The 27,596-nt window shown below is 42.4% G+C and overlaps 2 protein-coding genes across 14 annotated transcripts in view; one reads left to right on the top strand and one right to left on the bottom strand.

Moving 5' to 3' along the window:
• Positions 1 to 23,864, top strand: part of Cspp1 (centrosome and spindle pole associated protein 1) — a 102,184-nt gene extending 78,320 nt beyond the window's left edge. For 10 of the 13 annotated variants that reach the window (XM_052715149.1, XM_052715148.1, XM_052715153.1 and 7 more), the window contains 13 exons: positions 3,273 to 3,385; positions 6,368 to 6,517; positions 6,835 to 6,981; positions 7,642 to 7,746; positions 10,159 to 10,225; positions 10,734 to 10,851; positions 12,581 to 12,720; positions 13,733 to 13,873; positions 16,132 to 16,178; positions 18,517 to 18,580; positions 19,325 to 19,434; positions 21,333 to 21,471; positions 23,011 to 23,864. In XM_052715149.1, coding sequence (XP_052571109.1) covers positions 3,273 to 3,385; positions 6,368 to 6,517; positions 6,835 to 6,981; positions 7,642 to 7,746; positions 10,159 to 10,225; positions 10,734 to 10,851; positions 12,581 to 12,720; positions 13,733 to 13,873; positions 16,132 to 16,178; positions 18,517 to 18,580; positions 19,325 to 19,434; positions 21,333 to 21,471; positions 23,011 to 23,222 — 1,553 coding nt within the window. In that variant the 3' untranslated portion in view covers positions 23,223 to 23,864. Of the gene's footprint in view, positions 1 to 3,272; positions 3,386 to 6,367; positions 6,518 to 6,834; positions 6,982 to 7,641; positions 7,747 to 10,158; positions 10,226 to 10,733; positions 10,852 to 12,580; positions 12,721 to 13,732; positions 13,874 to 16,131; positions 16,179 to 18,516; positions 18,581 to 19,301; positions 19,435 to 20,150; positions 21,472 to 22,375; positions 22,493 to 23,010 lie in introns of those variants that run through there. The other 3 variants (XR_008213514.1, XM_052715157.1, XM_052715158.1) reach the window with 3 other exon arrangements.
• Positions 23,865 to 24,943: 1,079 nt separating this feature from the next.
• Positions 24,944 to 27,596, bottom strand: part of Arfgef1 (ADP ribosylation factor guanine nucleotide exchange factor 1) — a 104,093-nt gene continuing 101,440 nt past the window's right edge. Inside the window, exon 39 of the mRNA XM_052715147.1 lies at positions 24,944 to 26,349. Coding sequence (XP_052571107.1) covers positions 26,185 to 26,349 — 165 coding nt within the window. The 3' untranslated portion in view covers positions 24,944 to 26,184. The remainder of the gene's footprint in view (positions 26,350 to 27,596) is intronic.

Below are 27,596 nucleotides of genomic sequence, written 5' to 3' on the forward strand. Positions count from 1 at the left end.
TTTTTTTTTTTTTTGGTTTTTCGAGACAGGGTTTCTCTGTGTAGCTTTGCGCCTTTCCTGGGACTCACTTGGTAGCCCAGGCTGGCCTCGAACTCACAGAGATCCGCCTGCCTCTGCCTCCCGAGTGCTGGGATTAAAGGCGTGCGCCACCACCGCCCGGCACTTTTGTATTTTTTTACTGTGGTTTTGATTGTTTTTACACTTTCATAGAAGTTTTGATTATAGGAAACATTTTTACAGTAGGAAGTTCTTCTGAAATATTCCTGACTAATCATGCAGTTGAGTTTTACCACTCATCCGACTTACTGGCGCCCCACCAGGTCAGTGGGGTGACCGCGTTACTGGTCCCGGCTGTGGCCAGCACTTTGAACACGGTTGCTTGCTGCTTCTGTAGGCCGCCCCGTTCCTTGTTTGCACTGCGGTTGTGTGGAAGATTTTTTGTTTCCTTTTTTGTAGTCTTTTGAGACAGGGTTTCTCTGTGTAGCCCTGGCTATTCTGGAACTCACTCTATAGGCCAGGTTGGCCTCAAACTCACAGAGATCCTCCTGCCTCTGCCTCCTGAGTGCTGGGATCAAAGTCATGAACCATCACTGCCCGGCTCACAGTAGATTTTTACTGTTTGTGTCTAGCTTCAATTTTTAGAACTTTAAAATTGGACTCTTTTATTTTGATAAAATTATTTTTTCTTAATCTGAAATAGTTCAGTGTAGAGTAGGAACAACAAATACTTTTTCATGTCATTGCTGCTAGGAGAGAAGTTTAGCTCCTCTGTTTACTGCTGCTCTTCGTGGCTGCTGCTTCGGGAGTCGTGCTGAGGGTCTCCCCATTTCTTCATGCACAGTAGTGTTTGCAGCTCTGATGGAGCTTAGGACTTACTCTTTCTTCAGCATTTGCTTACTAGGCATAGACATTTAAAATAAACAATTTCCGTGACCCCTTCCCAAGAGAATAAGCCTGATTGAACATGCCCAGCAAATTCTGACCTGTTATTATTTTTCTATATTAGCTCAGGTTTTCCTCTGGGGGCTGCTAGTGATACCTTAATCTTGAAGATGTTCAAACTATCATAAAGTGTTTAGTTTCCTCATTTTATGTGAATTGAAATTTCCTAGGCTTTCTTTCCCTAAGAACTAACCTGAACTAACTTTGTAAATATAAGAATGTATCCAATGCTACCTAATTTGTGCTATGCCATATATATGTGTATATATATGTATATGAGTGCTGTGTGTATGTATCATGTGTACACATAGGCACATAGCTGTATATGTGTACATATATATGTGCTGCTTAATACTTTGAAAAGGCTTTGGGGAACTTGGATATATCTGAAATTTTCCCTAATCTATGCTTTTCAGCTTTGTTGTCCTCTGGTATATTGTCTTAATTGGGCTTTTGTTTTTGTTTTGTTACTTTTAGACAGTGTCTCGCTATGTGGTCCTGCTTGGTCTGGAACTCACTGTGTCCCCAGGCGAGTTCTTAAACTCATGGAGAGCTAGCTGCCTGCCTCCGCCTCCCCAGGGCTAGGATTAAAGGTGTGAGCCCTGTTCCCAGCCTCATTAGGCCTGGTTTTGAGTCCTTCATAAGGATCTTTTTGGTTAAATGTTGAGACAGGAGCTCACTATGAGGCTGTAGCTCTCCCATGCAGGAATTACAGGTGTATACCACCCTGCCTGGCTCATGCTGTGAATTTTCTTTTACTGTTTGGTTCTTAAGTGAACTGCTATGAAATCCAGTACTAATGTGGCTTCAGCTGTTTTTTGTGGTTACTATGGTAACTAGTTACATGTCAGTTTTCTAATAGTATTAACTCCCTAAACTTTGAAAAAAGTTTTTTTTTTTGCAACAGATTTATTTCATCTAATATTTCTTTCTTTTAATTGTCACAAAAATTCAAATTTTGAGGGAAATTAAGGTAAAAACCAACACTTACGTTTATTTTGCTCTCAGCTTTCTACGGTGCCCAAGATTTAAAAGAACCTTCATAGGCTCAGTTTGCTTTCAGTAGACCAGTTTTTTTGGGAAAAAGTTCTCATGCTGTTCCAGGCTTGATTGGACTTCCTGTTAATCCAGTCAACTGAATGTTAGTGAAAGGCAAAGGAGACCTGAATTGCTAAACTACCAAGTAGTTTCCATAAATAACACACAAAAAAGGAGATTAAAACATCAAATTGATAACAGGAAGAATGAGTCAATAACTGAGCATATGATAACACACAAACCTCTAATCCCAGCCTTAGGAGGCAAAGGCAGGAGGATTGCTGCAGATTTGAGGCTAGCCTTGTCTACATAGTGAATTTCAGATCAGTCATGGATACATAGTAAGACCCTGTTTCAATAAACAAAACCAACCAAACAAAAAAGAATAAATCAGTAAGTTAAGAATAATATAAAAAGTTACGTGAGACTTCAATTTAAATGTCATATTTTTTTCTCTCTGCATTCAAAGAGATTCCTAGGGAATGGTTGTTTTTCAAACAGCTTTTCTGAAATAAGTTCCATTTGAGAATAATATATAATGCTATTTTTAAGGGATATATATATATATATGTTACATATGTATGTGTAACAGTACAATATATATGAATGTAAATGTGCAATAAACTTACATTTATATCCCTTAAAAAGATACTCTGCGTGTACTATAGATACAAGGCTTGTGCATGCTAGTAAAGTGGTGAACTCAGTAATTTTAGAAGTAAAACCTATTACAGTTATTTAAATTTGTTAATTACTTCATAGCAGACTTCATAGCCTGTATTTAAGCTATGGATGTGAAGAATTTTGCACTTAGCAATTTTTAAAAATAATTTTTAGAAATTTCTGATAGGCATATAAATTAATAACTATCCCCTCCCTCTCTTTTCCCCCTGAGCCCTGGGGATTGAATCCAGGACCTTACACATGCCAAGCAAATGCCCTGCCTCTGAGCTATATTTCAGCTCCTAAGAACTGTTCTTAAGTAAAGGCTATTCATGTCATCTTTTTGTCACAAACTTTACTCTGTAGCCTGCACTGTGATCCGTGTTTAGGTTGTTAGCTTGCACATGCCCCCGTGTCTTCCTGCTGCTATAGACAGGATTTCCAGCTACTCACTTGGATCCGGTCTGCTCTCTCTTGCTGCCCTCCGTGCACCCGCCACGTTCTTGCCTCAGCCTTCTGTCTCTGACCTTAACCCTGGACTTCTGTATGTGGTACTGTTTTCATAATGTGGGTTTATTAGTACATCGTTCCTTTCCTAACAGTATGTTTCTGCAAATTGTCTTTTGAAGGTCTTGTGCAAGCACAGAGCTCTCCCTTTGCCCGGGGAAACACATTTGGGGAGCAGCCCACAGAGCTTCAGATTAAAGAGCAAGAATTGTACAAGAATTTCCTTCGTTTTCAGGTGAAAGGCTTGTTTGGTTATAGTTCCAACTCTTAATAATAAATATAGTAATAAACTAAATTTGCAGGTATTTTATCCACTGTGCACTAAATTCTAAAATGCCATGCACTTATCCAAAATGTCTAGTTTATATCAGATACAGGTATCACATTGTTTCACTCATATCTGAATCTTTTCTAAACTTCATTAGAAGATCAATAGTTTTTAAATCAATGAATGTTGAGATTTGTAAAATTCACTTATTTAGAGTAGGAAATGAAGCTCTGCCACCCTCCATGGATATGATATCCTTGTCTCAGTACAGACTCTAAATAATCAGAAGTTGCATTTCAGTTGAGTTTGGTGGTACATGTATTAATTTCAGCACTTGGACTAAGCAGGAGGATTGAAAAGCCAGGCAGGGTTATATGAAAAGATTCTGTCTCAGGAAACAGAACAAAACAGATTTACATGTAATATAATGACATTTTGCAATTATATGCCTCTTTTTGAATTTAGGTGAGTAACATTTAAAGTAATGAAATGTTCAAACTCTTCCAAAGAAGGTGCTTAAGCATCTAGTGTTTGTTGAGCATTGAGCTGGGGGAATCCACAGGATTGCCTTAGTGCTAGTAGGGGATAGAGCCCCGCGGCTGAGATGTCTGCTCTGAGGGACTCGGGGTTTCTTTCTCTCCCTCCCTCCCTCCCTCTACATGTATACTACACACATATCTCAGAGTGCCCGATAAAATTTCCTGTGGTATAAATGTTTTTACATGCTGTTGTTTTTTTACTCAGAATCTGGTACAGCTGCCTGTCTTTGCTTACAGAAAATGTCTAGATCCCTTAGCCTGACAGTTAAGGCTTCTAATCTGATCCCATCTGCCAGTCAGATGCTCACAAGATCACACTTGACCATGCTCTGCTCTCGGATATTGTGGACTGTACAAGGAGCAGTGGTCTAATGAAGGTAGACTTCAGAAGGATGGCTCTGGCATTAACGCTAGGATGTATCAATGGGGCATTGGGTGTTTTCTTAGAGCAGTGACAGTCAATGTGTGGAAATGATCGACGGAGAATATGACAAGTATCTCAAGCCCCACGGATATCAGTCACTCAGGTCAGCAGGTTAAGGGTGGTGCAGAATCAGCTGTTGAACTTGAAGGAGCTTGAGGTGGTTCTGTTACCATGACGACAGCAAAGTCAAAATGTAAGTTTACTCTATTTTATTTAGCATATCTACCATGGTTTTTAAAATCACTTTTTTCACAAAGTAATTTTAGTTGTAGTATCTTATTAAATTTCAGACTCTCTAGAGAAATTCTCTGTTTTGGGACATGCTGCTCAGCACAGGCAGATTGGTTTGTCCACAGCAGCAGAGGTGACCTGCTGGGAAGTCTTTCCCTCTGAAAGCCATGAATAAGAGAGGAGGCTTGACTGTTACTTGATCCTCAGAGCTCCTGCCTGCAATCCTCAGTGTACTGATGAATAGACTCTTCTTGAATGGTGATTGTTCAATTGTTTTCCTTAGCAGTCACAAAATCCCTTTTGTCTTCAGTCAGAATTAACACAGAATTCTAAGAAAATGCAAAATAGCTAAATGGTGTTTATTATTACTGTCAACAGTATCTTACAAGACAGAAAACCTAACACTTAAGAATTGAACTATCAACAGTGTCTTACAAGACAAAAAAATCTAAAACTTAGGAGTTGAAGTAAATGATTTAAAAGTTTTGTTCATAGAGGTGAGAAAGGAGCTTTAGCCAGTGATTTGCACAAATAAGTCATAGGTAATGCATTAGAAGCCTTGATGCTGTGCAAATTGAGTAACATTTGTGAATGATTTTTAAGTAAAGCTTTAAAAATAAACTTAAAAATTTTTAATAATTCAAACAAAAAGTTAATTTAAAATTGGCACATTTTATAAAGTACTTTTGTGTTACATAGTCTGAAAACTGACCTAGAAGATAGTTTTCTTCTTGTAAAAGTTACTTAGCTGTGTGGTCTGTTAATGCCTTACATGTTGTCAGTAGTTGATGTAGCAGTTATCCTCTGTAATTTTGTCATGGAAGAGGGAGAGGAAAGATCCAGGTTTAGTGTCAGGTTCTGTTGCATCATCAGTGTGTTTTCTGGATTTGTTGTCCTTGTGAGTGTCTGCATATTGCTTGGTATTGAGTGTTAGGCTGCACATTTAAATGTGTCATAGTGAGTATTAGGAAAGGCTGTAGTTGGTAACTCATAGTTATATATAGGAAGATTCAAGTTCTCATGTAAAATACTGACAATGTGCAACCTTAAAGCTACAGGAAATTCAGATTGCATAAAAATACCTTCTATTTTAAGAATGTACAATCCAGAGTGACATCTCCAGGAGACACAATCTCAGGGCGAACTTCCTGTGTCCCAGCTCCATCCTCTGCACACACTTGGGATTGAGCTCAGGACCAGTGCATGCTGAGTGCAGACTCTACTCCTGAACCACCTCCCAACACTGAGGTTTCAGTTCTTCTTAACCTGCCAGGAGGGAGGGAAGCATTCTGAGGAAACGGTTCTTTCATAAAGAGGCTAACATACTCAGTTAACTCTTGTGTGGGAATTCTCTTCAAGTTCAGGCACACTGAGATACAGTGATAATTGTAGAATAATACAGCCACAGACATTTACTTAATACTTCTATATAGCAAGAATTCATATGCTCTTTACATTGTTTCATTTGAGTTCTTTGAACACTTGAGAAGTGAACATTAATAACTTACTAGATGAGAAAACTGAGGACAAGTCCATTTCTTCAGTTCACATAGTCTGTAGTAAGCAGGATGGCAACTGACTGGCAGCTTTTAACAGTATCACGTGTCCTTTTTAGTCAAATACAGGACACCCCCAAACCGAGGGACTTGCAGACAGAAGGTGTACTTTGAGTCTGTAAGAGTCCAGGAAAAAGCGGCGGGCGACGCTCTAATTTGTTGGTAGTTGGGCAGAATACTAACTGGTCCTCATCTTCAGATCGAGGAAAAGAAACAAAGAGAAGAAGCAGAGCGCGAGAGACTGAGAGTGGCCGAGGAGAAGGAGGAGAAGCGGCTTGCGGAGCAGAGGGCAAGGATTCAGCAAGAGTACGAGGAGGAGCAGGAGAGGAGGAGGGAGAAGGAGGAGGAGGTGCGTGCGTCCAAGGGAAACGTCCTGTTCCCTTGAGAAGCGTTCTGTACTGCATGAGAGGGCTGCTGTCCTGAAGTCCGTCTTTAAAGCGCCCATTGTTACTGTCAATGTGTGGTATTTTATTGGGATCAATTACTAATTTAAGGAAGAGACATTGTTTTTAACTTTAGACTGATAAAAGATGTCTGCTACTTTATTAAGTAGATAGTACCTTCATTTGGTAGAACCGTCTTTTATATATTCAGTTTTTACTTTTAGTAACACATTTTTAAATGTATTGCAAATGTATGCAAGAAGTGTGTCTTTAAATTTTAAAGCAAAGACTAAAAAATGAAGAACTCATTCGGTTAGCTGAAGAGAGACGAAAAGAAGCAGAAAGAAAGAAGAAAGAAGAGGAAGAAAAACATAACTTGCAACTTCAGCACTACTATGAGAGAGAAAATATGATGGGAGATGAAACAAAGGTATGTCTCAGACAGACACGTGTCAGGCCCAGTGCGCATGCCTGGCAGAGTCGGGAGTAGTTAGGGAAGGAGAGAGAGGAGTGTTGCCTGTCTGCCCTGGCCTTTCAACCCAGTGCCAACACGCTGCTGTTGACCTTCGTTTGTGAGGTGCTGCCACAGTTGGAGTTTTGGACCTAATTTTGGCTGTTTTCAGTCTTGATACTGTGTCTGGCTGTGCAGCTTACGATGTAGCCTGTAGACCAGAACCCTGTGGACTGTGGGCTCTGGGACTACACAGCAGCTCGCCAGAGTGACTGGCTGGTCAATATACTAAAAAAAGTATTGGGCCTGACTTTCATTGATCTAGTGATTCATTCTTTGTTTTATGTATTATATTGGAAATTAAATGTAAGCACCAAAAAAACTGCTTTTCGAGTCCCTCTTTCTGACGCACAGGACTGAGGTTAAGAATTGGTACATGAATCATAAATCACAATTGTTAGACAGGGCTCTCTTCTCCAGAAACCTAATATGGTCTTATACAACTGAAATAATTTGACTATTTTGTAAAGAGTATTTTATTAAAAGCAATAATAATCTGAACTTCTTAAATGGTCTTGACTATTGAATATAGTTTGTATATGTATTTGTGTGTACAGAAAGATTTTGTTGTTGTTACAGCATTTGAGACAGCCTTCCCCTGTGGTTCCTGCTCTTCAGAACAAAATTGCAAGCAAACCCCAGAGACCTCCTTCAGTCGACACCATCATAAGCTCCTTCATTCATGTATGGACTTTTCTTACGGTGACTCTTGAGTTAGCTGGGATGCAGTACTTTGTGAGGTTTCTGAATGTTTGCCTGTTGCTTGAGTTGTTGCTGATAGCTCCTGGTGCCCTAAAGCTTAGTTCTTACAGTGCGAGTTAAGTCATAATTCATAAGACACGGTCTGTCAGATGCTATTTATTTGTCTCAGCTCCTTAAAAAGATCCTTTTGTTGTTGTTGTCATTTGTTTGTTTTGAGACAGGGTCTTATTCTGTAGCCCTGGCTGTTCTGGAATTCACTATATAGACTAAGCTGACCTCTAACCCGCAGAGATCTGCTCACCTCTGCCCCTTGAGTGCTGGGATTAAAGTTATTCACCACCATGCCCGGCTAAGAAAGTCTTGGAAAAAATATGTTCTAACTAGCTGTGGTTACACTTGTGGAGTCTCTAACCAGCTGCGGTTATACCTGTGGAGTCTTTAACTAGTTGTGGTTACACTTGTGGAGTCTCTAACCAGCTGTGGTTACACTTGTGGAGTCTCTAACCAGCTGTGGTTACACTTGTGGAGTCTCTAACCAGCTGTGGTTACACTTGTGGAGTCTCTAACCAGCTGTGGTTATACCTGTGGAGTCTCTAACCAGCTGTGGTTATACCTGTGGAGTCTCTAACCAGCTGTGGTTACACTTGTGGAGTCTCTAACCAGCTGTGGTTACACTTGTGGAGTCTCTAACCAGCTGTGGTTACACTTGTGGAGTCTCTAACCAGCTGTGGTTATACCTGTGGAGTCTCTAACCAGCTGTGGTTACACTTGTGGAGTCTCTAACCAGCTGTGGTTACACTTGTGGAGTCTCTAACCAGCTGTGGTTACACTTGTGGAGTCTCTAACCAGCTGTGGTTACACCTGTGGAGTCTCTAACCAGCTGTGGTTATACCTGTGGAGTCTCTAACCAGCTGTGGTTACACTTGTGGAGTCTCTAACTAGCTGTGGTTACACTTGTGGAGTCTCTAACTAGCTGTGGTTACACTTGTGGAGTCTCTAACCAGCTGTGGTTACACTTGTGGAGTCTCTAACCAGCTGTGGCTGTACTTGTGGAGTCTCTAACTAGCTGTGGTTACACTTGGGGAGTCCCTTATGTTTTAGACTGATCTGCAGTCAACAGGAAGCAGGAAAGTTGGCCTTTCAGTTGGTGCTTGAGCCGCCAGCAGGAGTTTGCTGTAGCAGACAAAGAGGCTATTATGGACTTTGAGTGTCTGCAAGCTGTGGAGGGCAGGACAAGCCATGTGGAGCATCTTCTGTGGTTTGGTTTGGCCTGCCTCATGATGTCTGTGTGCAAAGGCAGCAGGGAGTGGAGACCCTATGCAGTGTGTTGGGGTGGGGTGGGGGTGTTGGAGGCTTTGTTCCATGGGCTTGTGGACTGCAAAGATGTGAACCACCAGCCCAAGCATAGAAGTGTGAAAGGCATTTTCTTGGATTCTACTTCTGAGGGTCCAATTCACATGTTCTGAGACAGACGCCGTTGTGTTGGGATCCCTGTAATGTTGAAGTGGAATGACGTGGGCACTTGTACTTGTCTAATGGTCTCATGGGCAGTAAAGACCAAACACAGACAGGAGGCTTCTGTGGAAGACCGGATGTGACACTTCAGACAAGGGCACTGACACCCCAGTGACACAGGGGACTGAGAGGGTTGACAACTTCAGGGCATAGTTTCAGGTTTCTGGTGATGATTATACAGACTGGGGTTTGAAAACTGAGTTGTGGCTAAGGAAGAAGGCATTTTGGTATTTGTAGTTTGGGAAGCAGTTAACGTACCGGTGCTCTCTAAATTGATTGTGCAGGGTAAGTGTATGGAGGGGATACAAAGGGCAGAGGACAGGAACAGTGTTCGAACAGCATGGCAGAGCTAAAGTGTCAGTGATATTGTTACTTGCCAAGGAAATTCAGGATAAAATTGCCAACTGAGTGACTTGGGATCCCTTTGGTAAAGGCAGTCCTGCTGAAGTGATGGATGGGGAGGCAGACCCTGGCTGGGTATCAGGGAGTGGGAGGGGGGTGGGGGGGAGTGCTCTTAATGCCGAGCCGTCTCTCCAGCCCTGCACTCATTATTTATTAGTGAGGCCTCGCTGTGAAGGGCAGATGCCTGTGAATAGTTGGTAGGGAGGGAGGGAGGGAGGGGGACAGTTGTGTGCAGGCTGAGAGAAGATGTTGACTTAGAAGAGAAGGAAAAATGGGAAGAACTGTGGGCATGGGAGACTTAACAGACGCAGCATACGGTACAGGGACTGGCACTGGCCAGAGGCAAGGAGCTGTCCATCATAGGAGAAGGAAGGTTAGCCGTAGATGTAGATGAGTTTTACAGCGGAGGGTTTGGTTTCCTTCTGCACCGAGGACTAGAGAGGAAATGCTGACTCTGTCTGTCATTACTGTTCATAGGAAAGCTCCCTGTCCAGGGCACAGTCTCCTCCAGTTCCTGCAAGGAAGAACCAACTCCGTGCAGAAGGTAGGTCGCACACCTGTAATCTAGGGGCCTTGACTTCTTTCAGACATCTCAGCGTAAGTACAGCTGTAGAAAGTGGCCACAATGGTGGGGAAAAGTGCTGTGTGTCCCCCCAGCCGCGTCCTGCACAAATCTACAGACACATTTTCACCAGGTTTAACCTGTGTGTTTGCACTTTTGGTTTTGTGTTTGTGGCTTTAGGTGTTCATGTGTGTTTTTCTCATGTGTAATTTGTACAGTCACCATGGCAGTCAGCCTTCAGAGTACACACCACTCCTTTGTCATGCCCTTTCCAATGGCTGTCTCTGTGTGTGCCCCAAAACTGTTTTATCAAAACTGATTGTGGGTCTTAATGATGTTCACTATGATGTGTATTTGTTGATATATTTAAGACACACTGAAATATCTTTCCTAAAATTTCTCTGAGCCTTTATGATAAGCCAGATTGTGTTTTGGTAATTAATCTTTTGTTCTTTATCTTTTTTATTAACTTCTCAATGGGAATTTGCAGAGGAGAAGAAAAATGTGATTCTGGAGCTCTCAGAAATGAGGAAGCAGCTCCGCAGTGAGGAGAGGCGTCTGCAGGGGCGGCTGCAGCATCTGGACAGTGATGACGAGACCCCCCTCAGGTGCGTCCGTTCGTGCTGCTGCCTCCTGGAAGGTGACAGCTTCATCATGGAGCCTCCTGCCCCTCCTGTGCCTTCTGAAAAGTAGATGTAGAAATCTAGTTCGTGAGGGAAACAATAACATGGGAATGGAAAATTCTAAGGTTGGGATGTTTACACATGGTGGTACTTTATGGTTATTTTTATGTTTTCCTTCAATAATGTAGTTTTTTTTGTTGGATACATATTTTCTAGCAAAACATAGCTGCTGTTATTGCTAGAGGGCCCAACTTCCCTAAAGGAGGCTCCTGTCCTGTGCATTATTCTTCTGGGAGCTTGCCGATCATTTCTGGGCTACTGGACGGCACAGTCTTGCTTTTAAAAATAACCTTTCTGTTTGGGGATAATCTGGTAGAAAAGTTGGGAACATACATAAGCTAGGTACCTGCCGCCTAGTTTTCTGCATCATTAATATCTTAACATTATGAGCTTCTGTCTGAAGCTGACATCTGTTGTGTGACAGAACTTTTCCTGGGGAGACACAACACACAGGTCTACTCACCCTAGATAGGGATCCTGTGACAGACCAAAGTACAGATAGCACCAAGGTCAACTTGATGAACCAGTGCTTTTTATTGGGGTGACTCACAGGAGTGTGGGTGAGAGGTCACTTAGAGGACAGAAATGACTCAAAGGACAGCTGCAATCTCTAAAGCCCGCGCCCCAGCATGGGAGCTGCAGCACAAAGCTGGGATCCTGGAGCACACTGCAGCCTGCAGGCAGCTCAGCAGGCTGGAATGTCCTCTCCAGGTGCCTCACTTCATCTAAACCTTCAGGCAGCTGGTCTGCTCTCAAGTCTTTTTTGCCCCTCAGTTTGTGTGAGGGTCTTTATTGTACTTGGATTCCCTCATGTGAATTGGAAACCAGCTTGTTTTACATAGTGAGTTCTGGGCCAGCCAGGGACAGGGAGAGAGGCCCCGTCTCACAGAGGTGGGGGGGGAGGGAGGGAGGGAGGAGAGGGAGAGGAGAGGGGGGGAAAGAGCGGAGAGAGAATGGGGAGGGGGAGAGGGAAGTGGGTAGGTACACAGTGTCAAAGGAAGCACTGATTGTTACTTGGTTTTTATCCATTTCCTTTGGGCGTATGACACAGCCAATCCCTGGCAGAAAGCTTCCTCCGGAGCTACCCAGAGTGTTCATTCCTTGAGTGCTAACAGAACAGAATATTATTGAACTACTGTAGCTGTCAGGTTGTTGGGGAGTTTTGTAGAGTCCTGGTATAGTTCCCTAGGTATGGAGCAGAGCACTAGCAGCACACGCTGTGTGCAGTTTCTACTTCAGCCTGAGACAAAGGTAAGGTTTACTGACACCTAATTCATGGCGTGTACTATGCACACTACTTCACATTCCTTTTAATTCTCTTCTTCACAACATGATTAAAATGGACAGATTTTTATAGATATTGGCATTGAAATCAAATTGCTAAAAAATTGCATGCCTGATCTTTGTTTTTTTGAGACGGGGTCTCATGTAGCTCAAGCTGACATTGAACTCCAGACTGCTAGGATTGCGGGCAGGTGACACCATGTCCTCCTGGAGTCTTCAGGTTTTATTTTAGCATGGGTGACCAACAGAGCAGGACCGTTAAAATGTCTGTAATAGCCGTGATGAAAGATGCCCGACTGCTTTGACAGTGAGGTGAACGGGAACTCGGTTCCTACCATAAATCATAGTGATCATGATTTGTCATTTACAGGAAAAGAGAAAGGAATCCCATGGACATATTTGACATGGCTAGGCATCGGGTACAAGCTCCCGTCAGAAGACCGTCCCCGAAGGCCTTGGATGCTGCTACTTTTCAGAATATTCATGACTTCAGTGAGCTGAAAGAGAGAGGTGAGCATAAGCTGCCCTATTTGCCAGGCTCTAGGTGACATCTTGGGGTCACACAGCAGTTGCTAGATTTGGGAACTCCCTTGTCGTACTGCCAAATTGATGTGAAGCTTTTCATGAAAGACCATCAGTTTTGTGTTCTTTACTTTCATGTCTATTGTAGCGTCTTGACTGAGGTTCTGATTTGCAATTAAGGTTCTGATTTGCAATTAAGGTCATTACCTATTTTTTTTTTTCTTTTTCAATGCTGGTGATCAAGCTCAGTGTCTCATGAAGTGCAGTGTGACAGAGCTTTATCCCCACCAAGGTCCAGAGAGTTTCCCTGCCTCTGCACATGCACAGCCTTCTCCATTCCGGACACCTGCACCTCAGAGGCACACAATATTGGGGCTGATCAACCTGAATGGATAGACCATTACCTCTCAAAGTTCATGATTTGCATCAGGGCTTTTGATGTGCGTTCTCTCAGCTTGGATAGCTGTATGATTACATATGCTCACCATTGTAACATCACACAGAATGTCTCACAGCCCTAAAAGTCCTTGGCTAAACCCGTTCACCCTCCCGTCCCTTTATCCCTTTAAGTTCACAGTTTACCTTATGCAGAGTGTCATAGTCATGCAGTCGTGATCACTAGAGTCAGCCTTCTCAGATTGGTGCCTGTCACTCAGAAACACACTCAACTGTCCTCAATACCTTTTCATGGCTTCAGAGTTCATTTTAGCCCCCGCCTTTTTTTTTTTTTCCCCTCTGAGACAGAGTCATAGTTGTAGTCCATGCTGGCCTAGAACTCACTGTGTAGCCCAAGTGACCTTGAACTGGTAGCAGTCTCCCTGCTAGAACTACAGGCAGAAGTCTGACTTACTTTCATTCATTGTTTAATCTGTTCATTTTCTTAAGAACATCTTGGATGCTTGCTTCCATATTTTACAGTTATAAATGTGTGTACATATTTTTGTGTCTAAATCTCAGTTGAAAACAAGATTTAACTCAGTTATGCCATTTTTTGCACCAGATTCAGAAACACGAGTGGATCTGAAATTAATGTACCCAGATCCTCCACGAGATCATGACACCTTAGAGATCCAGCAGCAGGCCCTGCTACGGGAGCAGCAGAAGAGACTGAACAGAATAAAAATGCAGGAAAATTTGGGAGGTACGGTGCAGACCCTGCTGCGTCAGGTGCTCACTATGGCCCTTCGTTCTTCAGCTTTGAAGTTGTTGCTTTTATTTGTATGTTTGCTTAAAGATTTATTTTTGATTTTTTTATACACACACACACACTCAAACACACACACACACACACACACACACACACACACACACACACACGGGGGGGGGGGGGCATATACACATGAGTGCAGGTACCCTCAGAGATCAGAAGAGACTGTGGAATACCTGAAACGGAAGTTATAGGTAGTTGTGAGCCGCAGGTGCCAGGAACCAGCTTCTGTCCTGTAAGATCAGTGAGTGTTCCTAACTGCCGAGCCATCTCGTCAGCTTTTGTTTTTTAAAGACAGTCTTCTTTCTGTATTCTTGGCTGGCCTGGAATTCACTGTGTGGACTAGGCTGCCTTTGAACTTGGAGCAGTCACCCTGCCTCTGCTTCCTGAGTGCTAGTAGTATGGGCACGTGCCGCTCTGTGCAGCCTTCAGCCTTTACCGTCTCCTGCATTTATTTTGATCCCAGGCAGGCCAGTGCACTGGCAGCTCCGTGCTCATGTTAGCCTTTTGCCATAAGGTTTGGGAAAGGAACATGCTCCGTAGCATGCTTTGATTAGCCCAGGAAGGGTCATGTATCCCCACTTGGGAGCTCAGCTGTTCACTGTTGCTGGAGTGGTTGGGTGCTTTGACCAGGCCAGCTGACTTCCACACCAAGGGCAGCCAGCCAAGACCAGGAATGCTCAGCAAATGCATTCAGTCCTGGGGCACATTTCTCTTCAGTATGTTAGGTGTTTTTTTCATTATTACTTGTGTGTGTGTGTGTGTGTGTGTATGCACACATTTTGGTAGAGTAAATTTTTAAAAGTAAAAAGACGAGTGGTGTGGTGCACACCTTTAATCTAAGCAATTGGGAGGCCGAGGCAGGCGGATCTCTGTAAGTTTGAGGCCAGTCTGGTCTACAGAGCTAGTTCTAGCAAGGAATGCCAAGGCTACACAGAGAAACCCTGTCTTGAAAAACAAAAACAAACAGACAAAAATCTGTGAAGTATCAGATTTGGGTGTATGTTTTTATATAATTATCTGATTATCTAAATATTATCTAAATCTAGTCTGATGATATTAACCTGCCTATGAGGAGCACAGAGACTAACCTACACTAACTTGATATGGTGGGCAGCAAGCTAGGCTGCTGTTCTCAAGGGGCTGATGATAACTGTAGAAGTCAGAGGCCGAATAAATACAGTGTGAGCACTGTAAAGGGGACCTAAGCCTTCAGGATTATGTAACCAGCAGGAGCCCAGGGTAAGTGGGCTAGAAGTAGGGGGATTGTCTCAGAGAGCATCTATGGCCTTACTGAGCAAGAGGTGAACATTGTGACCGTTCCTGTATCCCACTTGCTTTGCCGGGCTGCAGGCCATTGAGAGTGGCCAAAGAAAAGGAGTCATAAAAGAAGGCTAGGAGAGATGATCTTACTTGTTATTTTTCAGAAACTTAGGACCCTCTCTTAGCAGGCTGAAAGGGCTTCCAGAATTTGAGGACGGTCCCTGACCCTGGGAGGTATGATAGGAGTACACTTTAGGATGAACTCATAGACAGACTTACACAAACCCTTGTATAGGAGACATCATCCCTCCTCATGGTGCAGAAAACTGGACATGGTGGTCTGATCTTGTGGGATGTTATCAGTTTAGGCACAGCCAGACTAACCTCGTCCCCAGATGGGTACAGGTATTTCTTCCTGCCAGTATCCATCTGCCTCGGCAAACGCTGTCGAAGTAAGCATAAGATAGATCTGACTGTTGACAGTCACAAGGATGGAAGGATGTGGGCCGTCACTGCAACTCTTTACTCCCAGTACAGCATCCAGAGGGCCCAAGTGGGCTGTCTTTGGGAAGCTGCCATGCTGCAGATGCCCTGGGATCCCTGACCCGGGGCTGGCTCCCTACAGTTGAACTTACTCCAGCCACAGTTAACCCAGTGACTGTGCAGGGATTACAGAGCAAGACAGATGGTTTAAAAAAAAAATCCTGTGTTTTTTCTTAGATGTCAAAGTTCACAAAGATTTTACTACTGAGTCATTTAACCAGAATGGATACAAGATTTAATGCGAAAGTAGCATCATTTCTAAGACTGTTCTGGCGTGTGATAGGTGAAAAGTAATTTTCAGTAGAAGCTAGTAATAGAAGATCTGAAATGTATTTTATTTGTTAACCTTGTCTAAACATCTGCCCTTGTTTCTCTGTTGCCTACAGTTGATTTTGACACCATGTCCAATGGGAAAGTACAAGGGTGCAGAATGGTAAGCAGTCCGCTCAAAGTTTGAAGTTAGATTTTGGAGCTTGTATTAAATGAGTAGTCTAGATTTTGAACATGTCCATAATATTAATACTTATTTTTAAATTGTAAGTGCAATGTCTAGAGATAGGTGGCTAAGATGTGGAGAGAAAGTTGACAGTAACGGGTGAGGATACCATCCTAGTGGCCTTAGCTGGTGTCTTTAGCTGTGTGACTTGGGGGAGGTGGGCAGATTATTTAATTTTTATGCCTCAGTTTCCAAGTACTTATTGTGAGGATCACTACAAAGACTCAATATTTGCAAGGTATAGATAGGTTTGACATATATAGTCTGTGTACATTCTACTAAGTAAAAGTGTGTACAAGGTCACTGTGAGAGTTAAGTGAGCTGACACCTAACTTAAAATTCTTTCCAGTAGGGCCTGGCCCATACTGAATGCAGAGTTGTTAGCGGGCATTAAGAATGGCGGTAGAAATTGATTTAGTAGTGTGGAAGATAACTCTCATCCTGACATTGTATGAAGGCTGCATTCAACTCTCTGCTCTGTGGGCCAGAAACTGTTCAGTGTGTTCAGGGTACAGGGTACAGGGAAAGGGGGCGGGGGAGGGTCGGCACAGGTGAACTTTCAGTTTATAACAACAGCTATGGAGGAGGTAGCGGTGGAAAACTGGACAGTACTTGGAGGAAGAATACTGAGCAGAGGAGGCTTGAGCAAGGGTGAGTGGGGACAGACGGGGCCATGCACACTGCTGGTGACGAGATGCCTCCAAAGCCTCGGAGTGGAAAGTCACGTCCTCGGTGTCATGCTTTCGGGCCATCACTGCTGTGTGTGGAGAGTCGACAGGGATTCCTCTGCGGATCTAGGCAGCTGTGCTCGGCAGGCAGAGGGGAGCAGAAGTGCTCTGAAACGGCTTTCCTTTAGTGGCCGATAGGTTCGGCTTGGGAGGTGCAGAAGCAAGAACCATCAGTTTGGGGTTGGGAAGGCTGGGCTGTGACACATAAGTGTGAATGCATATAGACAAACAGCTGCACTGGTGAGCACATGGTTGAGAGTCTAGGGGACGCACTGGGGCTGGAGAGTCCTAGGATGCTGCTAGCCTGCCCCGAGTCCAGACGGTGGAGCTGGCTGCGCCTGCGCTGCCCAGGGCTTCCATCCAGCGCTGCTGTCAGTTTCACTGGATGACAGTGTGGTGCTAAATTGTACAAGACACACTCATCACTAAATTATACTTACCAGCTTCTTATCTTGCCGGAAGCCATACATCCAACTAGCAAGGCCCAGCTCTGAACCCAGGTGGGCTCCATGTCCACCTGTCCTACAGCACATGGCCAGAGGCACTTGGCCTCTTTGGGAAGACTGCATTTGGGATCTCTTTCCATGGTTATATTATCCATGCAAAAGATAATAAAGTTTACTATCTGGGAATTTGGTTAAAAATCTGGATTACTAACAGCAGGTTTGGCTAAGAAGCTTAATATAAGCCAAGAGTTTATTTATCATGACTGTTTAAAAAAACAAGCACTTGCTTTTCCTAGAAACTAAATTATATAGCACAGTATATAGTGTGAGGCCGCTGCCATTAAAGTAGAATCAATGGTAGTAAAGGAGGAGATACAAGTTCAATACATGGAAGAGTTGATTGTACAAAAAGTATTAACAAGAGCAAGAGAATTCATTGCTAGCGTGTTGGAGCGAAGTGTAGGCGCCTCCTAACACACAAAGTGGTTATTGTGCAGATGTAAATTTAGGTTACTTCCACTTGGGAGCTCACTATAGTAAGGTCCATGCCGTTTTCTCCAGTGTCACGGTGTGTCCGTGTGGTGCTACTGTGGGTTGTAGTGCCGAGGCTCTCGGGTACACGGCAGCATCTCTTCCGCACCTCGTGTGGGACTGTAATCTACCCACTCTCAGAACTTATTAACATGTCCCAGTTCCTAGCATGGGAGAATTAGGAAGAAGGCTGCTCAGACTTACTCAAAAGACAGGAGAACCTAAGTAACATGGAAGACTTTAGTGCCCAGTGTTTGGAGTCACTACGTCACTCGCTTGTTTTCATCAACAACCACCAGAGGGCAGTGAGGAGTCGTAAAGGTCAGGCTCCTGACTTCAGGGAGAAATGAGGCCTGCCCGTCTCCTGTCTTGGTGGGGCCTCCTGGATACTGGAATGTTAGGAGGGAAGCAGCCCTCCCTGCCAGCTCTTGTTTTTGTTCGGGGCGGGCGGGCGGGTGTTAGCGTGGAAACCTACGCTATCTCAATGTGACTTATTTTCCTACTCCAGACTAAAGATACAGCCATTAACATGTGACTATTTTTTTTTTTTTTTTGGTGTGTTTAATTTAGCCCAGAGATGACACTAATGACTTTTTGAAAAATTCATTACTGGAATCTGACAGTGCTTTTATTGGTGAGTGTATTTAATTTACCAGTGTTATGTTAATTTTTAAACTAAATATATATATGTCCATTTTAGATCTATAATATAGGATTTCACTTTTTAGTCCAAGCTGAACTGGAACTCACTGTGGCCCAGGATGACCTCAGACTTTGATCCTGTGTCTTGAGTGTTGAGATTATGAGTGTGCACTGCTGTGCCGGGCTGGTACCACCGTTTTTGAAAGTAGTTTGCCAACCACACAAAATGTGGAGCAGTCACCGTGACACCTGTCAGTAATGCCTCATTTCTGTCCCAAAGAAACCATGTCCACACAGAGGTGTGCATGAATATTCACCAAGCAGTATCATTCAAGAGCCACTAGGCATCAGCAATATTCGCCAACTGGACCAAGTGCAGGGGCAAAATGTGATGTGTCCGCGTACTGAAGTGTGACTCACTCGGCAGTGAGATGCTCCATGAACCTCAGGCACATGCCAAATGAGAGTCACAAAAGATTGTGCTGTAGAATTCCAGTCATGTGGAACGTGAGGAAGGGAACGTTGGACTGGGCCTGGGGCGTGGTTGCCAGAGCAGAAGGGAACTATTTGAGGTGATGGGAACTCTAGGTAGTAATGATTGTACAACTGTAAATTCACTAAAGAAATCACTGAGCGTGTATAGTAAATAGCATCTCCATAAAGCAATGTAAAAAGACATCAGACTTGAGCCTTAGCTCTGAGTAAAATTCCAGGTTTCTTTGTGTGGCCTGTGTAGGTGCTTATGGTGAGACATATCCTGCCATTGAAGAGGATGCCTTCCCTCCACCATCACAGCTGCCCTCTGCAAGGGAGCGCAGGAGGAACAAGTTGAAAGGACTGGATTTTGTATGTAGAGCCTCTCCCTCCCACCCCTTCCCACATCTTCTCAGTGTAGATGACTCAAAATTTGGGCTCAGTTTATGTGGTCCAATTTAAAAAACGAAACGAGGGGCTTGCTTTGAAAATCAAGTGGGTGTGGTCTGAATCTTGGGTTCTGCCGTCAGTTACTTGTAGCTTTTAGGATGGCAATATGTAGCTCTGTAAATGGCATAGATATCCTTTCCTGTAAATGTTAAACTTACTGCCTCAGTCTTATTCCCTATATAAAATATGGGCTTTGGTGAAGCCATAAAAAGAACCTGATAGCATTTATCAAAAGGCTGCTAGCCTGGAAATAACGTAATAAATATGGTGGCAACTCCCATTGTGGTCAAGTGAGTTTCCCAAGGTCAGTAGGTAAGAGGACTAAGATTCAAACCCATATTCCTTTCCATAGCTTTACAGTGTAGTTGACAGAAGGCTTCAGAGCCTTCAACAAACCATGTTCTGATGGTGCCCCTCTTCTTTGGGTAGGCAACTTTGGACAGCTTCTTAAGCTCTTTGTTCTCGTTTATATGACTTGTACTCAGGAGCTTAATAACAGTCTGCTAACTAGCATGATCACGTGTCTAGCTTTATCAGGCTATGAAATGCTGTTGCTCTAGGTAACTGCTAATCTGCTTTGGTCTGTGTTGTCTTTCTGCCTATTCATATAAACGACTGCCTTCTTGTTCTTGCTCAAGAGCCATCCGTCTTATAGCATGTGTCAATACCAGATCCCTCTTCGTTATATGTAGACACTGCAGTTTGCACATTCATTCGACCGGTGATGGATACCTTCCTGGGTTAGTGTCACCTTTCTGCTGTCCTGAGATTGCTGCTAGCATTCAAAGGACAGGTTTCATGTGGATGTTTGTTTTGTTTTACTTATTTCTCTGAATTACTGGATTATTTGGTCACTGTATGAATTTAACATTTTCAAGGATTTCTATTTCCCAAAACATGTTCGCCATTTTATACCATTTTCAAACATTTTTCATTTATAGCAGTCTATGAATTTCCTACTTCTCCATGCCCAGTAGTGGTTATCAGCCATCATTTTTCTTACAGCTAAAATGTCCATTGTGTCATAGAATAGCTCATGTGCTTCCTAGCTGGTTGTGGATCTCCTTTGGAGATCTGTCACTTCAAACCTTTTAAAGGTCCATTTTCAAATTGTGTGTACTATTTTCACTGGGGAAACTTAAGACTTCTTTATACATTCTGTCAGATGTTAGATTTGCAAATATTTTCTATTAAAAAGATTGTCCTTTTTTGTCTTCTTGATAGGTTTTAAAGCATAGATGCTTTAACTTTTAATAAGGTCCAAATTACCAGTTTTCTTTTTTATCATTTGGATTTTTGAAGGTCTTACGTAAGAAATTAGTCTAACATAAAACCATGAAGATTTACTTGGGATACACTCGAGTTAGCTCTGCATTTGGTATGAGATATGCAGTCTGAATTCCTTCTTTAGCATGCAGACATTATTTCTCTAGCACCATTCATTGAAAAGACTATTTCTCTCCCTATTGCACTTGGTTTGGTCTTTATAAAAAAAAAAATACCATGATTACTTTTCAGGATTAATTTCTTCCATTGCTTTGTGTGTCTGTCCTGCCTTGACACTGACTTGAACACTAAGCCTCAGCTTCTGCTGTGTGTGTTTTCTTTTTGTGCCCTGTAATTCCTGGACCTTAATCAGCTGCCAGCATTAAGTCACCACAGTGCTACTTCTTAGCCCTGACAAAGTCACCTGACCTTGCAAAGACAGCACACAGAATCCACACACTCCTGTTGTGCTCTTCACAGAGTGTATTGATCCAGGGTAAAACTATGCTGACTGACTGTTGGAGCGTTTCTAAATTCTCTCTCTGTAACTGTAGGATAGTAGTCGGCTCCACATCCCACCAGATGGTCTCTCTTTAAAATCTGTCTCCAGTGTAAATGTCGATCAGCTTAGAATGAGAAATGAAGACAGAATGAGAAGACTGAATGAGCATCAGAAGAAATCCACTAACACAGGTACCATGCAGATGTTCACTGGCTGGTGCACATCTGGGGGAATGAGAGTTTTGAAGTCCTATGAGTTTTATGGTCAAGGACATAACTAGCCTGCAAATCCAGGGCTTGGGGTTGATCTTGCAGTAGATTGTTCACACTAGAAGGTGTCCTTTAAGAGCAGAGCCTAAGCAGTTCCAGGAGACTGGTGTATGAAATACATCCACAGTGTTTCACCAGGGAAAAGTGCTGACTTAGGTCATTACTCACTAGAGTAAGAAATGACTGGCTTTGTGTTTTTAATTGACACATCTTAAAGTCTGTAGTATTATAAAGAAACTTTTACCTGTACTTGGCTTTCTGTGCTATGAAGAAAGAAAAAGTTTTCTGTCAATATTCTATGCCAACAAGCTCATCTTCTGATGAGTAGTTTTGGCTGAAACTTTTCATGAAGCACAGGGCAGCTTCAGACCTCTTTGCCAGCCTGTGCCACACCCTTTTAAAAAAATCAGGCTGTTAGTTCCTGGGATCATTGGCCAGCATTGTTTTAGTAAAGTGCCTGTTCACAGAATTCACTGGTCTGTTAAACTGCATTGAAGTCTTTTTGTTGTTGCAACTTCCTTAAATATCTCTAGTGCAGGAGTGATGCGTTCTGATGGGAAATACTTTTCCACCAAAGAAGCAGACATGGTCAATTAAGGGAGTAGTACTTTTCATTTCATATCAGACCTGGAAAACATGCCATAGTGAAGAGGATGTCTTCAAAGGCATTTCTCCTGAATGGATACCTGGAATTGCCTTGTTTTAGACTCAGTAGACTTGAACTGATAACTTAGCAGGATATATTTGAGAGGAGATAGAAAAACATAAGATTCTTTCAGGTTTTCAATGTCTAAACTCTTTGTTTTAACACTGTCCTTTCAAACAGGAGCTTTTTGGTACGATGTGGACTGATTGCTCATTAAACTGATTGCACACCCCTTTGCTGAGTAACCCAGACCAGGAGATGTCATTTTTTTTTAGAAAAAGAAATTGACATCACAGGGTAGGAAGACAGATTTTTCCTATTTTATATCTATTAAGTCAAATATATAGAATTTGAGTAATATCAGATGTGGTTAATGAACAAGTCCCCTCTTAATGGGCCATCTTAGATTAGCGCAGCTGTCATTTCCTTGGAATAACTTTCGACGGGCCTGTGTCAGTGCTATAGGCTGGACCAGTGTTCCTCAACCTGCTCAATTAAAGTCTGTGGCATTGTCCACTGTTGTTCCTAATGGTAACAGACATGAAATAAGACAGTCTGTGTTTCTACAGTCAGCTTTGAATGTTTAGTAGAATCTCCTTTGGTATAGTTAGAGTTCTTGTAACTAACTGCCATGAAGTCAATTTATTTCTCTCCCACTCCCAACGTAGCCCTTTCTTGGCATGGTCTCCTACTTCCAAAGGAGTAGTTGTTGGGTTGTTGATTCTGTAAAGAGATGCAGAGTTGTAATGGCCTGGACTGTAGGTACCCTGTGTATGTTACCTGCCACCTGACTTTTTCTCTTTTGCCTCCTGTAGATGATGAGAGTTCACTGGTTGACCCTGATGACATCATGAAACACTTGGGTGAGGATGGATCCAACTCTGTGGCAACTGAGCCCTGGCTCCGCCCAGGCACCTCTGAAACTCTGAAACAGTTCATGGCAGAGCAGCTGAATGAGGAGCAGCGGCAGGTTCCTGGAAAACCAGGCACTTTCACTTGGCAGGGCCTGTCTGCTGCACACGCTTAATTTAAAATAAACCCTCTGGACCCAGCAGTGCCTTTTACAATGGAAGGAACATTCAATCTGTATCTTGAATGTCTTGCTTGTGGCCCTACCCAAATTTTAGTTATTTATGTTCTAGCTATATAGAGAGTGTATTTTTCTCATGATGATACATGTTTTATATATATTATATATAATGTATATAAAAATCCCTGATTATTGATTTATAACATAATTGTATAGAATTATTTTTGCAATTTTGCCATGGGTGGTAATGAACTCTTGATTCAACTACCATATGTGCATTAATTCTGCTTGCCATCCAGAGGTGATGAAGTGTTAACAGTACTGTGAAACAGACCACATTTCACTAGCACACCAGCCACTGTTGGCTTTGTGTCCAAACAGTTCATAGTGAACACACCTGCTGGAGCTGTGACTAGTCCAGCTGCTATGTAAATGAGCGACTCCAACAAGCTACTCCTTTTCATGACATTTGTAGCTACAGATTCCACAGGAGTGAAGGGAGAGGTGACCATCTTACCTCCATGAGCCATCTTTCTGCCTCCATTTTATTTTTATGTCGATAAAAGCACAGACTCACTCAGTTACTAATTTATCTGATTTCACTATTTCTTGATACAAATAAAGTTTTATTTTTATTAACTACCAATGTCAGTTTCTTTACTTGAAATAGAATTGAGGTTTTAGAGGCTAAAAAGCTCCCACCCAGAAAGGACAGAGGCAGTGGTCTTCTGTGCACTGCCTGAGACCCTTGGCTATAATCAGTAAATGATACTTCAGAAAAAGACTCGTTCAACTTCCAGAAAATAATTCTTACTTGGATTAGGGTCTTCAGTACATACCGTGGTGACAGTTGAAGTTAACCCAGCCACTGCTTCTCTGATATTTCCAGTGACAAAATCAATGGCAGATAAGGACAGAAGAGTTTACCAAAAATAAATTTCTGGTATTCTTGTTTTGGGCTACATGCAATTTTTATGTTCAATTTTGCTCTACTAATAAATTTTCTTCTGTCAGTATTTGACAGTAAGAAGGACTGCATGCGTCCTCTGTGGAGAGTGGATACTATAGCATGGACCAACCACCAATCATGGGAGGAAATGGCTTAGATCAAAAGACATTAAAGTGACTTAGTTCTAACATTCAGCCTGGTTTGAATAGAGCTGGTCTAAGGAGATATATGGAAGCAAAGACTAACACATTTCCTGTTTTGAAATTAACCAACACACTGTTTTGGTTTTTAATGCTATGTATCACATACCTGGGAACTGACTGATTTACAAAATGTAACACTACAAACTACGTTAAAGGCAGGGGAACATTTCCAGTCTCATAATGAAGAGCTTTATCCCTGAGTAGTAAATACACTTGGATATTCTAGGATTAAGAAAAGAAGTTGGGGCTGGAGAGATGGCTCAGTGGTTAAGAGCACTGGCTGCTCTTCTAGAAGTCCTGAGTTCAATTCCCAGCAACCACATGGTGGCTCACAACCATCTTTGTGGGATCTGATGCCCTCTTCTGGAATAAAGTCAATAGAGCACTCACATACACGAAATAAATAAATCTTAAGGAAAAAAAAAAGTAAAGAAGTTGAAGGACCTAATGCATAGACTGCAAAGAAGTGTCTTTGTAGCTAAAAATATATCATTTTCAGAGTTTGGACTTAAAAAAAAAAATCAATGCAAACAGGGCTGTAGGTTACACAGTTTTAACTGCACTGATGAAATAATTCAAAAACTTTATTGACCTATAACCTGATTAGATATGCCAGATGAGAATCAATATTGTACAGAAAGTTGTACAGAATTTTTTACATAGAAAACTTTACATCTGTACCATATACATTTTATCCATCTGAAAAAATTTTCTACATCCACTGTTAATATGGAATGCTTGACAAGCTTCTCATTTTAACCATCAGAGCACAATTCACAGTATGAATACATTTCCAGTAAATCTAACCTCCCCAAACCATGCCAGATTTGTTATTTTAATATATTCAACATTAAATTCTGTACATAGAAGAAAATCTACATCAAGCCCCGCCACCCAAAAGAAAAAGTGACAGCAACCTAGATTCATTTTGCAGTGATTCAAGTTTCAGTCTGTGAAAAAGTCATCTACTTTAATGGCTCATCTTTAAAGCCCTAGGAGTATGGTACCGGTAGTTCTTGTCAGCACGGATGTCTTCTACCTGGTGGTTTCCCCTCCTGTTGGGATCTTGACAAGCATTGGTCATAACAGATTCAGGGCATACTAAGCCCTCAATATGACCACCCCACCCCCAAAAGACAAAAGTTCAACCCAAATGTTTTAGTGCATTTGACAAAATATTATGGGTATTTAGCAAGTAGATAAGAAAATAAAGAAATAAAACAGTGCAGGAGGAACAATATGTTTTAAGATTTTTATATTACAGACCTGCATCTCTGTACATTTTCACAGAAAGATGATGATTCCCAGTATCTCAGATAGCCTGAGTGTGCAAAAATCTTCAGAGTAAGAATACCATAGTTGCTAAATATCTTTTACCATGAGCAATAATTTTCTCCCTTCCCCCCAATTATAAACATTTTATCCTTCAAAATACAGCTCTCCTGAGTTGTACTTCCTGCAGAAGTTCCATCTTTATATCTATACTTCTTTGGGTAAGTTTCATTTCCGTACCTGCCAAAAGTGTGGGGCTCACCCTGCTCAGAGGACAGGGAAGGACCCATGAAGGTAAGCTGACACTGAACAGGCTTTCTGTTCAACACAAGCCCAACATGACAGAGAAGCCACCAGACTACTAAAGGGACCGCATGGAGTGTTCCGACTGAGTTATAGCTGTAAGCATCTTTACCAGTAATTCTCAGACACTGCAATTCAGAGAAACAATTTTTCAGGTAGGAAACCTCTGCTCCAAGGTCCTTTTTACAGAGCGGAGGAATGTAAACACCAACAGAAAAATATTTAGTTCTCATCATTGCTTGTTTATTCCAAGTTCCTGTTCAGGTGGTTGTGATATCTGAAAAACTATTCCAATTCGCAGGAAAAATCTTCTAAGAACAGCACGAAGTTCAGGAATCAAGTCAAATTGCATAATTTCACATAGGAGAGGGTAGTAGAATGATGCATGAGCTTTAAACTGGGGGAGGAGAGAGTGTCTCCATTAGTACTGCTTGTATTACAAACCACAGATGCTAAACTTCCTTTAGGAGCTAGAGCAGCTGGGGAGGACCCTGATCGCAGAGAGGTGGGTCTGCCCAAGTGCTAAGGACATGCATTATACAACTGAAAGCCTAAAAGGAATTAAAAAACAAACAAAAAGACTTAGGCACAAACCCAGGCCACTTGGTTCTTTGCTGTTTTCAAAAACATTTTCTACTACGTATCTGACACAATAAATGAACATGCTTCTCCTGTATGTTGAGCAAAAGCAAGCAGGATAGGGAAGAAAATGAGTTTTTACAATGTATGAGTTATTAAATTGCATTTTTAAATATAATTCTTAAGTTTTTTTTTTTTTTTTTTTTTTCGAGACAGGGTTTCTCTGTGTAGCTTTGCACCTTTCCTGGTACTCGCTTTGGAGACCAGGCTGGCCTCGAACTCACAGAGATCCACCTGGCTCTGCCTCCCGAGTGCTGGGATTAAAGGCGTGCGCCACCACCGCCCGGCAAATTCTTAAGTTTTAAGGGGAGATTCAACCTAGCATTTCAAAATGGTTGGATCATTTGAGGTGGGAAGACCCACCCTAAATCTGGGTCATACCTTCTATTGGCAGCCCATAATGCCTTTCTGTGGGTAGAGCCACTATTGGACAATCTGACCACAGCCTATAACCCATTCTAACACACACACACAAATCCCTAGAGAACCCTGGCTAATACCAACTGCAACATGACATTCCACTTTTATAGGTCCAGTGGTATACTTGGACTTATTTTTGCTTTAATCCTTCATCTGAGCTCTGGTTTGCTCTTTTCTCTCCCTCATGCTCTTCCACACTGCCCCAGACACAGGGAAGCAGACAGCAAGCACACTGGCCAGAGAACAGACAGTGAGGGAAGACACACACTCCAGGCCTCATCTGGTTCAGCACAGGTGCAGATGCATCTGGACCCAGGGACCATGACTCAGGACAGACACCTGACAGCACTGAGTGGCCCTGCCCCCATAGGCTCTCCTATGCTAGTCTAAAGTTTCAAGTATCAGGTGACCTAACTTGGCCATTTGAAATTTAGGGCTCCTAATCTGTAAGCTGCTTAACAAAATTTTGACATGTACATTTTTTTAAAACTGCAATAAAATATTTGTTTATGATTTATATGTAAATGTATGCATGTACACATTTACTTATAATTTTTATCTTTATTTTTACTGGTCTAAATTGTT

The sequence above is a fragment of the Peromyscus californicus genome, unplaced genomic scaffold (assembly GCF_007827085.1).
Source record: "Peromyscus californicus insignis strain IS unplaced genomic scaffold, ASM782708v3 Scaffold_5__1_contigs__length_169319896, whole genome shotgun sequence".
NCBI lineage: Eukaryota > Metazoa > Chordata > Mammalia > Rodentia > Cricetidae > Peromyscus > Peromyscus californicus.